Source organism: Paramormyrops kingsleyae, chromosome 10, assembly GCF_048594095.1.
Source record: "Paramormyrops kingsleyae isolate MSU_618 chromosome 10, PKINGS_0.4, whole genome shotgun sequence".
NCBI classification, from domain to species: domain Eukaryota; kingdom Metazoa; phylum Chordata; class Actinopteri; order Osteoglossiformes; family Mormyridae; genus Paramormyrops; species Paramormyrops kingsleyae.
In genome coordinates, this window is record NC_132806.1 from 29,325,500 (window position 1) to 29,341,523 (window position 16,024).

At 41.8% G+C, this 16,024-nt stretch overlaps 1 protein-coding gene across 3 annotated transcripts; it reads right to left on the reverse strand.

Annotated features, from left to right (window-relative positions):
* Positions 1–3,333: 3,333 nt before the first annotated feature.
* LOC111853025 (UDP-glucose 6-dehydrogenase-like) lies at positions 3,334–14,379 on the reverse strand. Of its 3 annotated transcripts, none has more exons than XM_023829463.2 (12): positions 14,227–14,379; positions 10,526–10,692; positions 9,623–9,724; positions 8,294–8,494; positions 7,928–8,125; positions 7,690–7,837; positions 7,013–7,107; positions 4,892–5,022; positions 4,633–4,775; positions 4,368–4,459; positions 4,149–4,259; positions 3,334–4,047 (listed from the first exon to the last, which is right to left on the reverse strand). In XM_023829463.2, the coding sequence occupies exons 2-12, from the start codon at positions 10,685–10,687 to the stop codon at positions 3,943–3,945; spliced, it is 1,488 nt and encodes a 495-aa protein (XP_023685231.2). In that variant the 5' UTR covers positions 10,688–10,692; positions 14,227–14,379; the 3' UTR covers positions 3,334–3,942. The 3 variants fall into 3 exon arrangements, with proteins under 3 accessions (XP_023685231.2, XP_023685232.1, XP_023685234.1); XM_023829464.2 differs by having other exon boundaries at positions 14,087–14,338; XM_023829466.2 differs by lacking the exon at positions 14,227–14,379 and adding an exon at positions 13,516–13,663.
* Positions 14,380–16,024: the final 1,645 nt, after the last annotated feature.

Consider the following 16,024-nt stretch of genomic DNA (forward strand, 5'->3'; position numbering starts at 1 on the left):
GTAAAGGAGCTAAATATCGGTCGGTTTATCCAGAAGAGTGGGTGAATTGGGAAATATTGGGGGATGCTGGTACTTGACATAAACACCTTAAATTAGGTACATGATTTTAACCAAGCACAGAATCTCAATACTCAGACACAACAAACTCCAGAACTACGGGCACATGTCATCAGAATCAGTGGAAAGAACTGTATAATATAAAAAGGACACATAATGATTCAAATTATGAAAAACATTAAAACTAGCGGTGGTGGTAGAGGGGTTAGCACTGTTGCCTCACACCTCTGGGCATGGGTGTCGTTAGGAGTATTTTAGCCCCAATGCCAATCCAATAAAAATAAATTTAAAAAGTCAAGCCTCAGCTAAACTTGACTTAGCCCCAGCTCTTTTCAATAGCTAGAAATTCCCCTGCCTCTAGGATCCAGTGTCCCCCCACAGTCTAAAACCATACTAAGGTGAATTGGAGTTGCCAAATTGTCCATGGGTGTTGGTGCCTCATCCTGGGCTGCTCCCTGCTTTGGCCTGTAGATTCTGGGATAGGCTCTGGACCCCCGCAACCCTGCACACGACAAGTGTGTATAGAAGATGGACGGATTGAGCACAGGGGGGAGGTCCTGAAGATCACAATAGATCAAGATTACATTATAGGGTTTGGATTAAATTGTACTTGCCCGGTTGCAAAAATAGTTGGGAACCTCTACTCCATAGCTTCAGTTTTAAATATAACTCTGAGCCCTGTAAACTGCAGATGTTTTATGACAATTCCTCCATTATGTGCTGCTTTGACAAGGGGGATGAACATTTTGGTAGGGGGACTCAAACCCATAACTGTACTACATGGCTGCATGACTGGTGTTGTTATGGCCCTGCCCCCAACCACCACACAATGGGAGGTGTGGAGTAAAAAGCCATAAATACCTAGAAGTGTATCGCTGCAATAACCTGGACTGGACTCATAGCGGAGATACATTCAACAAGAAAGGACAGAGCAGACAGTATTTCCTGAAGAGGCTCATAACATGTAATGTCTGCATTAGGCTGTTAGCCAGCGTTTTACCTGGGGGTTCAAAAGTCTGAGGAAGCTTGTCATTTGAATTAAAGAGGCTGAATCTGTGATATGCAGGTCCCTAGACAAGTGGGTGGTGGTAGCATCTCCACAAGGAGTCCACTGAGTAGCATTTCTGGGGCTACGTCCCACCAGCTCCAAATAGACACACAGCAGGATCCAGTCCCCAAAACCTGCAGGTGTGAGGCAGTCGTGCCCCCCTTAGAACCGCTGTGCTACCCACTTCCTAGTCATCCAACTGGGAATTTGTTCTGTCATTTGAATCATTTTAATCCTATGTATTGCTGTAAATTCTGCACAGCCATGTAAATCACAATGTTTTGCTCTTTATTTATTCATTGTAAATATGTGTTTTATTGTCTGACTTGTTTTATTGTTAAAACCTGCTGTTTGTATCCAGGCATTCCACAGAAATGTAATTCCCCCCGGGGGAACAATAAAGTATGCCATACCATATATAAAATAAAATAAAAAAAGAAACATTTTATTGAGTAGTGCATTGTTTTTCTGCAAAACATAGGCTTAAAAATTACTGGCACCCCAAAGGAATACAAGTAGAGTGACGTCTTCTGAAGTTCTGTTATTTTCAGTTGCTCTCAGTCTCCAGAAACTGTCTTGTTGTCTATCACCAGTACCTGTGTCCCTAGGATATAATCATGAGTTTGTAAAATCCTTTTGTCATCCACCAACATGGGCAAAACCAACGAACACTTAAGAAAAAAAACTTAAAAGAAGACAGATGGATGTTGAAATCTTGGAGTTTATCAGCTTATCAAATTTCAAAATCAAGTGCTACATGCTACCTCCTTTTCAACAATGTCATTGAAGGTCTTTACTGGACACAAACCTCATATTGCAGCAGCTGAAGTTTGCCAAGTATTATTGGAACTATAATTGGAACCATGTTTTGTGGTCAGATGAGAACGAAAAATGAGGCCATGCACACCAGCAACACGATTGTTGCAAAAAAAAAAACTGCATATAAGGAAGGCACCCAATATCTACAGTAAAATATCGCGATTGATCGTTGATGATTTTTGGGCTTTTTTGTTGCAAGTGATCCAGCAACATTTATTAAGATCTGTGGCATAATGAATTCTGCTAAGCAGCAGGACATTGTAGTCCAAAACCTGGCTGCCTCTGCCATGAGGTTGAGACATGGCTGTAGTGAGACCTTTAAACAAGACAATGACAAACTACCATCAAAATCAGCATAGAAATGAGTGCAGGAACAGAAAAATCAGTTTTCAATAGCTGTCTAAGATTGCAGAATTGTATCCTATTGAGAACTTTGATGGGATGGTTTACTCCTACAATTCTAAGACTTCCAAGAACCTTGAAATGTTAGAGGAGTATTCCAAGATCCTTATAAAACTACCTCCAAGATCGTCACAATAAACAAGAATTCTGCTCTGTGCTCTTCTCTTCTCTCCAGGTTATGCTTCACAGTCTTGTAATTGTACCACAATCAAACAAATATCCTCAATAACCTTTATTGTATAAACCACTCAATTATTCTTGCTCTCTGCAGAAAGATTTAATGTGGAGTAAGGAGAAATGTTGGGTGCCATCTGCAAGACCATGTTTGTTTATGGAGCATCTAAGTTCCATCTGTCTCTCTGGTACAATGCCTGAAGCACTGTGTGCTCTTGTCCAAGGTGAACTGGGTAAGGTCTGACATCCTTATGTTGGCATGACCCCAAGCAGTACCTCATCCTTTTACAGATGGGCATGGTGAAGGAAGACACGTTGCAGCTCCAACAAACAAGGTACATATTTTTACTAAAAAAAAAAAAAAACAAGAAACAAAAGTAACCATAAGGGGACAAAAAATAAAGCAAGGAGCAACACAGGAACAACGATAGTAGAACGGCAGCAAACACAGGGCAACTACATCTACAAACGCATAATGCAAGACTGGGGAACAGGGTAAGGGTAGGCACTTAAATATACTTAACAAGGGCTTCAACAACGGACAGGAGCAGGATATGATCATTCAACCAATCACTAGTCCTGGGAACAACAAAACATGGGTGAGGGTCATAATCACAAAGGACACAAACACTGGGAAAGGGGTGACGAGCGACACCTGCCGGCCAGGCAGGGACGGATCCTTACACACCCACCCTCCACACCTCAATAACAATTTGTGATTGGATGTCTGTGATGTTTGATTACCCAGCATGCTCAAGATGTTATTGTATGAACAAGCACAAGATTCTGTGCTTTTCATTTCAATGTAGAAATACAATGCACTGTTTGCAGTATCACTTTTTGTAAAGGAGAATTTTATTGTCTTGTCCGCTTGCTCTTGAAGTTCTAACAGAATTCAGAGCTGGAACCAGGCAAGTTAATGTACATGTTGTGCGGCCATCAAGGCAATTTAATCATCTTCCTCCCTTTGTAATATAAATTGGCCAAACAAACGTCCATCCTAATGCTGTAATGTCACTGTAAATGATAAGCAGCTGTAATAATACTAAAGTTGTCTCATCGAACTTTCACAGTGAAATAGAAACAATCTACACTCTCAGCTTAGCAATAAGAATTAAAAAATTCTTAAAAAAATAAGTTTCACTGGAATGACAGCATTTGCAGAAGCTCTGATAAGAACTTCTGATAAATGTATTTCAGTATTCAGAAATATTTTTAAAACTGACAGCCCAAACAGCTGAAATACAGCATATAAAACAACCTGCTTTAAGACTTTGGGTTTTGAAGTCTTCACTTGTCGAAAGTAAATACATGGAAAGATAAAAACATCCAGGAGACGTTCATTCAACTGAGTCTTTTGTGATGTAAAACTGAGCAGAAATTAACCACATTTCTTCAAATGGAAGTCATCACCCTCTGAATCCAGTGAGCCATGAAAAAAATTATTGTTTGAGCTTCTTGGAAGGTAGCAGCTGCTCGGGTTTTGAGATTTCGTTACTGCCAGTGAAGGGAATTCTCTGGCTCACTCGCTTGCCGATTGTCTCCACCTGTGAGGGAAAATATGGATCATTTTGACATGCAGACATCTAATGACACTGTGCCAACAGCTACTGAGAAAACTAAAGTCACACTGAAGACAATACAGCACCTGGAAGCCTATATGCTGAAGCTGGTCATGCAGACTGTCAAGGATTCTTCTCCCATCAAAGATGAATGCGGGTTTCAACATGGCCTTGTAGATTCGCTCATAGTCCAGCTCCTGTAACACGCAGATATTTCCACATGTCTTAGGCTTATAGTGGCAAGACTGAAGCCAGTATCAATCAGTGCTCCGGAAATACTTGGCCGTGCATCCCAGGACACATACTTTGAACATGTCCCACTCTGTGCAAATGACAATTGCATGGGCATTCTCACAAGCAGAGTACGGGTCAGTGGCGATGGTGACGAGCTGAGACACTGTGAAAAGATCGAGACAGTAGACAGGATATAGCAGATCAACCAAGATAAAGGGAAGAAATATCTAGTTCTGTTCTTCTCAAAGAAGCAGAAAGATGAACATTGATATTCCCAGTGAGCAATTCTAAACATCCAGAATAGTTGTTAAGAAAAGGGCTTAGAACTCAGCTCACCTCTCTGAGCGTCTTCTCCATGGGACAGGGTTGGCTGAGACAGGTCTTGGATGATCTGCTCCTTCTTCACTTTGGGGTCATAGATGTGGAGCCGAGCACCCTCATCCATCAGATACCTACTGATATAGATGCTGGAAGACTCCCTGGAAGATAGGGTGGAAGACGGGTGGTGGAAGGCAGGGTAATCAGAAACTGCAGCAGCGACTGACACCCAACACGAGTGCTTTGCTGAACATACCTCAGCACCAAACAAACCCACCTGGTGTCACCTGTGTTCTTCTTGAAGGCGAAGCCCAACAGTGCTATCTTCTTGTCTGTCACTGTGTTGAAGAGGCATCCAATGATTCGTGAGGAGAAACGCTGCCGTTGATAGTCATTGATTTCAATCACCTGGACCAGACGACAAACCAAAGACATGTATAACACAGCACAAGTCACTCGTGCATGCACATAAACGCCGGAACAGTATGATTTCGGGAATCAAGAGGTAGATCCTGGGAATCATAATTAAAGACAACTTCACATAGTCACAACACACACAGACGTCTTTAATTGTTCAGACATGTATATGAGGACCACATGTCCCCAGCATCCCTCTACAACTACAGATGCACAATGGAAACCATCCTTCCTGAAGGTATTACATCATGGTATGGTGCCTGCTCCAGGTTATGTTTTCAGGACCACAAAGCACTGCACAGACCATCACCAGGACATGCACTGGGGGGTGGGTGTGGTTCAGCAGTCTATACTTCTGTTGCTGGGATCAGAAGGTCTCTGGTTTGAGCCCCGGCCTCAACCAACTAGTCATGTGTCAATGGGCCCTCATGCAAGGCCCTTAACCCCCCCCTCCAGGGGGGCTGCATGCTGGCTGACCCTGTGCCGTGTCCCCCAAGCTTGCTCTCCCCTGTCTGTGTATCTCAGAGAGTAAGATGAAGGTCACCAGCTCAAATCATTACAATGGTGTCACCACAATTTTTAATAAAACTGAATTGCAATGTATGTATGAACAAACAAGCAAACAATGTGATAACCCCCCCCCCACTACCATTTCTGCAGACTGTAGTATTGTGTACAGAGATAATCTGAGTGGAAATTTTGTGATTATTTCATTGGACTGGGGAGCAAGCTCATCAAACTTGCAATTTGCAAGTTATTTCCCCTTAATTAAGTCCACCAAAATAAACGGCTACAGTTTACTGGAATACACTGGCAAATTACCAGGTCTGATTTTGGCAAGCCCTGCTCAGTGCAAGTCTCATTAGCCCACCCTTAACTTCCAAGTCGACTTGTCAGCATGTATATTTTAATGGCACGTCAAAGTCATGAGTAAAAGACATTTCTGAAGATAAAAGTGTTTGTGTATTAGTCTACAAAATAACATCGAAAGTCATAATCAAGGCCCAGAGCTTCTATTGAACCAGACTAAAAAATGTAGGGACAGACCAAATCTTCCTTGGGGGGGCATATGGTAAAATCCCTAATATTATCAATTTATCACAGTAATAATTATAAAAATCATGCTGGTTGAGCATATGGTAATGATCAATAAAACATGTCAGTATCTAGCCAAATGTACATAATTAATAAAATAAAACATGTCAGTGAAACAATTCTTATCGATCCAAGTATACGGTTATAATCAGTAAAACATGTCAGTTATACTATTTAGCTAAATGTGCATGATTTTTTATTATTAATACAAACATACTTTTTTAAACATATCCGTAAATGTGTTTTATTGATGTAAACGCTGCCAGCTGTGGTAAGACAAAAATAAAATTACCGGGGTGTACTGTGAAACCGCTAAAATCTTAAATAATAGCATAATTCAAATTCTCAGTCATAGTGAAATACGGCCCAATCAAAGTAAAGGAGCTCGGAAGAAAATAGCTGACGCTCATGAGACTGGAAAGGGTTACAAAAGACTTGGGCCTCCACCAGCCTAGTAAGGCAGAAATTCAGCACCACTGCTACTCTCCCTACAAAAATGAGTATAAGAGTAAAATCCTCAAACTACAGACAACAAACCATAGGGAGTAAGAATCTGCAGGCACCTCATGCGCTTGATATCTTCTTTGTTCATGCATTCTGTGTTCATGAGAAGGTACCAAAGAGAAAATTACTGCTCTCCAAAAACACTGCTGCTAGTCTGAAGTTTCCAGAGACCACCTGGATGTTCCACAACACAACCTGAACAATCTTCTGTGTACATATGAGACAAACGTTGAAATTTCTATATTCACACAATATTATGTTTGGAGAAAACAGCCAAACCGCATCCCAACAATAACAGAGAAATTGGAGAAATACCAATCTATTCAGGGAATTTTATCCTCACAGCAGTAAAAGTCATGGGCCACTGGCTTTTCTGTCGTACCTGTTGCCAGTATCTCGCAACCTCAGGCAGGTTCAGGGCCTCACACAGGTAGACAAGGTTCAGTACGTCCTTCTGGAAACAGCTCCCACCAAACCCTGTAGGTTCAGACATGTGGAGGGTTAGAAAGGCAGAAGCAAGCATTAATGGGTCTGGTGGCACAGAAAACCAGCAAGAACTGTGTTTCGAATTTCAAAGGTATCCAAACATACAATGGGGGTTTTAAAAGTGCAGATATCAACCCTGTACTCGATGTTGTCAGAAAGGAGTACCAAAAATATTTAACAATAATAATTAATAGGATTTGGTTGTTTGGCTAACAAAAGTAGTTAATTACATCCAAATCAGCATAATGTGTAGGTACGGCATTATTTATAATATGCAGGACCGTAGCTAAATGTGAAACATATGTCTCAATGTTAAACATTATTATTAATTATTATTATTAAGTATTAGTATTACTGGTATGTTGCTACTATCGACTTGCTAATTTGCAATTACTGCAGAGGCAGCATTAAAAAAAATTCTGGCTAGTTTTACACACAGACATTGACATGGTGAGCTGAAACATTTAGGCTTAAACTCAAGCTTTGGATCATACGTTGTTTAACCATTATGCTACAGATTATCCCCCCTCCCCCCCAAAGATTCCTTTGGTTCAGGCCGCTCCACTCACTCACCCACACTGGCTTTAAGGAAGCGGCTGCCAATCCTCTGGTCTGTGCCGATGGCGTGAGCCACCTCCTCCACATCAGCGCCGGTCACCTCACACAGGGCGCTGATGGAATTGATGCTACTGATGCGCTGGGCCAGGAAGGCGTTGGCTGCCTACAGGGAAGAGCAGGTAGGGAGCAGAGGGTGAAGATACCCCAGGCTACACAGAGGATTAACCCACTGGAAGGGGAGGAGAAGACTTACAAGCTTGGAGAGTTCAGATGACCACGTGTTGGTGGTGATTATCTTGTCCTTGGGCACCCAGTGTTGATAAATGCCACGTAAAGCTTCGATTGCACACTGACCCTCTGGGCTCTCATCCCCCCCAATGAGAACCCTGTCTGGGTTCTTCAGGTCTGAGATGGCTGTCCCCTCTGCCAAGAACTCTGGGTTAGACAGAACCTGGACAAAGGTCCCGATAGAAAAGGGAAATTAGTGAACAGACATAGTTAAACAGCATATTTTTAACTGTAAAAAACCTAACTGCAGGATCGATTGTACATGACAGGTAAGCTAAGGATGATGTCACCGACAACGACAACACTATATACGACGAGCACTAGGATTCACCTGGAAACTGAGCGTGCTCTTTGTGTTGGCGTTGAAGATTCGCCGGATGCTCTCTGCCGCCCTGACGGGGACCGTGCTCTTCTCCACCACGATCTTACAGCCGGTGGAGACGTCGGCGATGCGGCGTGCGCATGCCTCAATGTACTTCAGGTCTGCAGCCCTCCCCTTACCAATCCCAAAGGTCTTCGTTGGGGTGTTCACCTGGTAGTCAACATTGTTGGGCAAGTTACTCAAGATTTAGTAATATTACTTCACTTATTATTTGATATCACAAGAAATTAGTTATGTTACTTGTTATATGTACTTTCTTTACCCGCCTGACTGGAAAAAAAACCATACGACTTGCTTAGCCAGCTCCTCGTACAACTGAATCCACTTTATTGGAACAATAATTAACTAACAAACAGCTAAACTGTATAAACAGCACACACTGAGGCCTCTCAAACCTTATAGGATACAGTGCATGCATTATACATATAAAAAAAACAACAGTCTCTCCCACCTTTTTAACTAGTTTTTTTCTGCATATTCAGCAAAGGATTATTTTTAACAGTTTTACAATACATAAAACATTGCGTAACACCATGTTTAGGTTGAAATTGTGTCCAGTTTCTTGTTTTATCTCTGCCCGGACATACCAAGCAGGCTTCAGAAGTGAAACAATGATTGTATCTCATTAGCAGAAGCTTCACAAACCTCTTATCAGACAGTCAGTTCCTTTTAGGGATGAGCAGCAAACCACCTAAGCTAAAATCCACCCCACAAGTGCACTAGATGTACACATCATCATAAGAATGAGGAATGTGGCCTACCTAGGAAAACAAATCGCGTTCCAGCGACACGGCATTGCTTGGATTAATAACTGTAATATAATTACTGTTTTGGAGATTGGAATTCCTAACACTACTCATTACTGATGAAAATAGCAATATTTCAATAATGCATTACTGAGTAACATTTTACTGCCCAACACTGCTAGACAACACGAGAAGCTAAATCGCAACATACAAGAAAGTTTCCAAGTCTAGAAATCAAACTAACTCTGCTCCAAAACATCGACTGACTTTAGTACAACTCATGAAGAAATAATGATGAATGAACATGAGATCAGTATGTAAATAACACTTAGTTTCTGGTTAATTAATACATTAAGTAAGAGTACGGCTACATTATTTGTGCCTCTCAAGTAAAGTGTTACAAGAACATTTTTTTCCTGTTGCAGAAAGTTGAACTTCACTATGCTGGAAAGCGGCCTGCAGTGGCATAAAATGGAGACGAACACAGAAAGCAGTGGCAGACGTTTACAGAAAATTGCAGCAATGGGTTTACCGAGATAAAGACGAGGTCTGCATCCTGAATTGCACTGTCGATATCTGTGGAGAAGAAGAGGTTGACTCCACGACAGGACTCAACTACTTCTTGAAGGCCAGGCTGGAGATTTGTGGAGGGGGGGGGGGGGAGAAGGAAGAACATGAAGGTCCGAATAATTACCCCTCAAGTGGTGCAGTGTCAGAAACCAATGAACAAGGCAGTAATTACCCCAGTATAATGAAAGTCCTTCGATCTTGTAATTACAGAAGATCCCCACGAATGAGACAAATCGCGATTAATACTTGGGCACCCATAACTTCAACCTGTCTGCTAGCCTGAATGATAATATAAAAGCCTATTTACTACCAATTTCTAAATAAACAGCACTGTACTGAACACTTTGCATATCAAATTATTTTGTCACTTCCTATCAAGAGCAGTATGCACTGGGAGCAGTACGTTTTGTTCCCATAATTAAAAATGCACAGTAAAGGGCACTGAAAATTTTTAAAGTTACTGGGAGAAATGGGGGATTCCACAGTCACAATTACAGCTAACACGTGACTGAGGCAGGTTCCCAAAACAAAGACGCGAGGCGTACCCAAGTCGAGACTTAACATTAAAGACAAGTACTTACACTAACAAATATCATGCATCACTAATATTTATATATGATTTTATGTGGTCCAAATCATTTTCAGTATTCTTTTAGGCTTATGCGCCATCTGCGAGTTTCCAGTATATTTCAGCAAGCTCCAAAAATATTCCAATTTAATTGTCCGAATAACTGGCAAATAACTGAAACCATAAATGTCAAGTTCTCAAATGTGAAGGGGTTACTGTATAACGGTGAAAGAAACTAAGTGACAAAGCAGTGCACCTCACCCAACCCAAGAAGTCAGGTAATCCCCGAAAGCTGACCTCAAAGATAGGCAGGCTGTCAGAGTTCCAGGCTTGTATGCGGTCCTCGTTCACATCCACCACCGTGACCATCACCCCTGGGCACATCTGGGCGATCACACTGCAGGTGGGCCCCCCCACGTACCCCGCCCCTATGCAGCATATCTTCTTCACCTGCACCATCCTCCCTGAAAGATGTTTTTGATGAAAGAGATACGGGGGTGGGTCATCACAGAGATGTAAGGATTAAAAGATGACATTTAAGAGACCTGTAAAAGACAAACACTACAAAGATCAGTCACTAGACTAAAAGCCAGGTAGGATGGCTGACTTGTTCCAGAATTTTACTAATGCAAGGCTGCACAGAATTGGTCCTTGAGTGCAGAGGTTGTGTGGGGATTTTCAGCCAACCGGTTAATTACTTCTATAAAATAATTATACTGGCAGGAAATCACATGACCTGATACTTCAAGCTGGTATGACAATATAGTAAATGGAAGCTTTTAAACCACAGATCTTTGCACCAGGGAAGCATTTTTCTGGTGTCACTGCCTGTTGCAATTTTTATGTTGAACTTCTTCTAATACAAACAGGAATATAAAAAGAACATGAAAAGGTCTTTACTCTTTTGCTCACAATATCTAATCGGGATGTCCAAATCCACTTTTTTTGGTCCCCCGATCCAATTCAATATTTATATCTGCCGACTCCGAGTACCGATCTCCTATTTTAATAACTATTTAAATATCCATACACAAACCATAGGCGTCAGTGCAGTCTTTTATCTTTTTACCTCGGGATATTGCAATATTATATTCCTCCTTGTGGTGTTTCTGCTCATGCCCAATAGCTTGTAGTTTAAAGCCATGTCCCTCAGAACCTTACAGTCTGTGCAACTGGCATAAATTAAGTGGATAGAAGAAATTAAACACATAGGGTTTTGGATCAGGCTGCGGTAGCCGATAGTGATCAATTAAAAAATGCTTGGATCGCCCCCAATTCTGATCTTTGATATTGACTCTGGACATCACTGATATCTACAGCCAGCATACTCTAAAATTAGTCTACTTAAACAAATAAAGCTAATACTCATTACTCATTTTAGTCATGAGTACTAACCATTCAGCAATTACAGGTGCTCCAAGCTGCTGAACCCACAGAAGTTCATTGGAACATTCTTAACACAAACTGCCATGGTGTTTTTCCTGATCATTATAAACCCCATGAAATTTTTTAAACGTGTTTTGTCAGTTCTGTTATGAACTTTGTTCATAATAGTTACCTGCCTCATTCACCTATCATTAATTAGCAAAAAAGGTAACTGGAGTAGAACTAAAGGGCAATTTAATATAAAACAGGAGGGGGTCAGGAGTCCCTCATTCATAATCCTTTCCTGCTGCTGAAGTTGAGCCATAAATCCAAATTCCCAAATGACTCCCTTCTGATCCATGTGCAACATACACAGAAAGGCATGTGCAACATTTCTAGGAAAGAGATGTACGAGATCCCCTCCCTCTCTCTCACTGTGTGACATCACTGACAGGAAATAAACACATGTGGTAAAAGTGATTCAGTTAAGAGTGACTACACTTCTATGCTGGGTCTTTCTGACATCACACCCCCTCCCTTAAGATAAAGGGTAACCAAACTTCTGTCCTGGGTCTTTCTGACAACACACCCCCTCACTGAAGATAGGAAGTGTCCACTCTCCCTGCTATTGAGCAATCAGTTATTTTTCATCCTCCCTGGAGGAAAACTAACATTACTTCAGTCATTCCCTCCTCATCATCCCACACAAATCCTGCACTCAGTACATTCTGCATTGCTTTACTAGCAAAACTACAATGGGTACAAGCTAAAGATCCTAAACGGAAGAAAATAAGCTTTAAATAAAAGAAATTTGTGGTTTATCACCCTGATGACACACCCACATCCCCTCTTACCCCTCCCCCATCCTGATCACCACCCCCCTCTCATGCCACGCAGGCTCTCAGGAGTACACAGGCGTCTGTGTGTGCACCTCCCCTTTTGCTCACCCCCCCAACCCCACCCCACCCCCCAACACAGTCGTTCCCTTCACGGCTCTGCTGCCCCGCTTTCTCTCCATATCCATCCTGCACGTACAAGCGACTCATTATTCTGACCTCTCACATTAATATGAAAACTTATCCTGAAACTTTTCAGTCTGGAAGTCCCATACTTTTAGTCTCCAGGGGAATATGGCAAGTTCCTCAAGACCTTTGTGTTCTCATAAAGCCATGAACTAAACTGTTTTACGTGACCAAGTGACAAAAAAAAAAAAAAAGGCATATCAAACATTTTAATACAGACTAGCTGATAGGAAACTGACCATTTCAGGATACCAGATTTAACAAACAATTAATTTATATTAATATAAAAGCCATGTGTGAACAATTACATCAAACGTTACAGTACTACCAATATTTTTACGCATATCATCCAGTTTTTTTTCCCTCTAGGAACATCTGATTTCTAAAGATATTTGACAACGGTCAGGTTTGGACTTGTTTGCAGTAACAGCCCCAGGTAAACATCAGTGAGTCATTTTAATTAACTCAGTTTGTAGTACATTCCCTTCTATGTTGTATTGAATACAATTTCTTTTAACACAGCTTTGAGTTCACATCTGTGATATTTTTCATTACATGTACAACTCCAATAATCCATCTCGGATACATTTTAAGTCGAATGCTGAAGTTTCCCATTTTATGCCAGAAAAAGTACGTGACATGCGAAGCCGAAGGTAGCGCAACTAATGGAGTTTGCCTGCCTGTTGATAAGCAATGAATAAGGTTCAATATTCAGTTACAGTTATAAGAAATAAACACTGGTCAAACTAGCTATTGTAGGGCACGACCTACAATATAGTCGGAGGAAAGATTAATTAACGGTTAAATAAATTACTTTTATATTGTGGCTTGTTACGGCTGCGTAAAGCTGCCGTTAGCCGGATAACTAAAACTTAACGTTTGTCTGCCTGCTGTTCACACCTAGCTGGCCGTGAAAATAAGCAGTGATATTTCGGCTCCGTCTCCACGCCGCACTTCCACCCCAGATGTGTCTCGTTAACCGGCAAACCAGATTATCCAGCTGCAGTTACTTTCCCCAGTTAATATAGCCGATCACCGCGAGCGAACCTGGGCAGCCAATCACGTTCCGGCGCGAGCCGAGAAGAGCTCGTTCATTAGCGTTAAATAGCTAAGCCGCTTAGCAGCTCTCCGCCGCGCGGTAACGTTTAGACCTCACCGGTGACCGGGCTGATCCGGTTATAGTGTCCCAGAGGTAACCGGCCAAGCGGTGTCATTACATTGGCGCCCCGCACCGTGCCGATCAAGAGAACCGACTGGTAAAATAATCACAAAACGAACCAGCGTACTGCGGCGTTTAGCGGCGAGTTAAAGCGTCCGACAGGACGGAAAAGTTGCAGGATTCCGTAGTATTTAGCGAAAATGGCAGAAAGTGCTCCGGAGGCACTGAAGCAGACAACTACATGCAGGGTAGAAGTCGACATGCCGCAGTTAACTTTGGCGAAGCGAATAGAGCAAATCCCCGGCGGCTTACCAATGACTGAGTCTGCTGGAGCCTGAGAAAATCTCTGAGATTCTTCTAAACTCAAAGGCGGAGTTAATTAATGCGATCGAAGCAATGAAATTATGCAGCTACAACCTTTAAAGGTTTAATCTCAATAACGCGCAATATACCTAAAACGGCGCTGTAGAGACGGCGTTTCCCCGGGATGTGGAGGAGCTCTTCGCAGCTCGGACTTTTTCCTTGACTCGCACCAGCGGGGGGGGCATCGCACGTTCTTTGACATCATTTCCTCACCAGCCGCGTCGTGGAGTCTGACTGTGAAGTCGCATCACACAGAGTTCAGAGCGTTATGATGATCAAACATCGTTAAGCCAGATCAAATTAGCTCTAATAGTTTAGAATTCTCCTGTTCTGTTTTGAGAAACTTCCGCCGTCGACAACCATTTCCTTTTACTTAAGTTCCTCTGACAAAACTCCACAAAAAAGTTTACCAAATATCTTGAACAACTTCTAAAACGGTGTGAAACACTGACGCTGGACCTATAATTTCTGCTGCCACTGTGTTCTGTCCGTTGCAGATGATGATATTGTACCAGAAGTACAGTTCTTGTCTTCATGGGTGTGCATTTGTACTATTTGAAACTTGATGCTAGACATAATACATAGTTAATATATAGATTTGTTTTCAGGATTTTAGGGCTTTCTTAATTTGATAACCTTTCCTGGCCCAAGGAGGATGGGCTCTCCCTTTGAATCTGGTTCTCTGAAGGTTTTTTTCCTACTAGGTAGTTTTTCCTTGCCACTGTTGTCACTGGTTTGCTCACTGGGGGCTCTGGGCAGAGATAATCTAAAGCGCTTTGCGACAATATAGATCATGTTCTGGAAAATGCACTAAACAAAATAGTTTAATTGAAATTGAATTTTCCTTTGTGTTCTACTCACTTTTGAAACCTTAACCTGGTGACACCTAGAGCCACTGCCACAGTGTAGCTCCAATGGGGTTCCTCTGTGCAGGTCTGACCCCTGCTCACAGCCACATATGAGGGTTTTAGGAGTGACTTAGTGAGATAGGTCATTGTGATCAAACGGTTTGCGGTTCAAATCCTGTGGGCAGCAAAATAATTTCCAGGTTGGAACCCTGAGCAAGGTCTCTAACCCCCATTGCTCTGAGGCCTGGCTGTCCCTGCCTCGTCAACTGTTTGTCACTTTAGATAAAAGCATCTGTTAAATGTAATAATAATAACTCTCCATTTGTCACACTTCATGTCTTGTATTGGGCCTAAATCTTCCCCCCCCCCCCCCCCCCAATACCTTTTCCATTAAAATAAAGTCAAACTATAAAAAGTATCATCCTGGGTAATGTGTCTTAGTAATTTGTTAAGTAATCTATATAATTCACAATAATTCACTTTGTAATGTGTGTACTAAAAGTTTAATCATTTTTATACTGAATCTGCTGATTCTGCTGATATGTGAGTCTAGACTGTCCATCCCTTTCTTTTACCATAAATTTACTCTATGATAACACTGAGATATACTCTGATATTTACGCTGAGACCTTGCAAAGAGTTATCCACATTCTGTCACCTCCTGTGCGAAACAAGTACCAAAAAATCCAATTAAAAACCGAAAAAGCTATTACTCATTATTCTGAATAGTGGACAGAGTGAGTGTGCCGATGCTGAAACCATCTGAGACCGATTTACGCATGAATTGTCCCAATGTGGGGGTTCTGTAAAAGAACAGGGTTGACACAGCCCAGTTGATTAGAAACAGAAGGGGAGGAAGGTTTACGTCACACACACACCGCTGCTGGTGTCAGCTGAAGGATTTTGTAGCTCTGATTTGCTGCCTTTGTAAAGAACATGGTGGCCAAGATAAACCATGCATTACATCACAGAATGTCTTTTTTGTGGAGAAAATGTTAACCCTCCGCTTCAAAGTTACCTTTTAGTAATCATACATTTC

What these genes read in the sequence shown, in the direction of transcription:
- LOC111853025 (XM_023829463.2), bottom strand. Translation starts at nt 10,687, where the DNA reads ATGGTGCAGGTGAAGAAGATATGCTGCATAGGGGCGGGGTACGTGGGG. An exon ending in AAGAACACAGGTGACACCAG is followed by an intron (nt 4,776 to 4,891) that starts GTGGGTTTGTTT and finishes CCTATCTTCCAG; the next exon opens with GGAGTCTTCCAGCATCTATA. An exon ending in TTCAGCATATAGGCTTCCAG is followed by an intron (nt 4,048 to 4,148) that starts GTGCTGTATTGT and finishes TTTCCCTCACAG; the next exon opens with GTGGAGACAATCGGCAAGCG.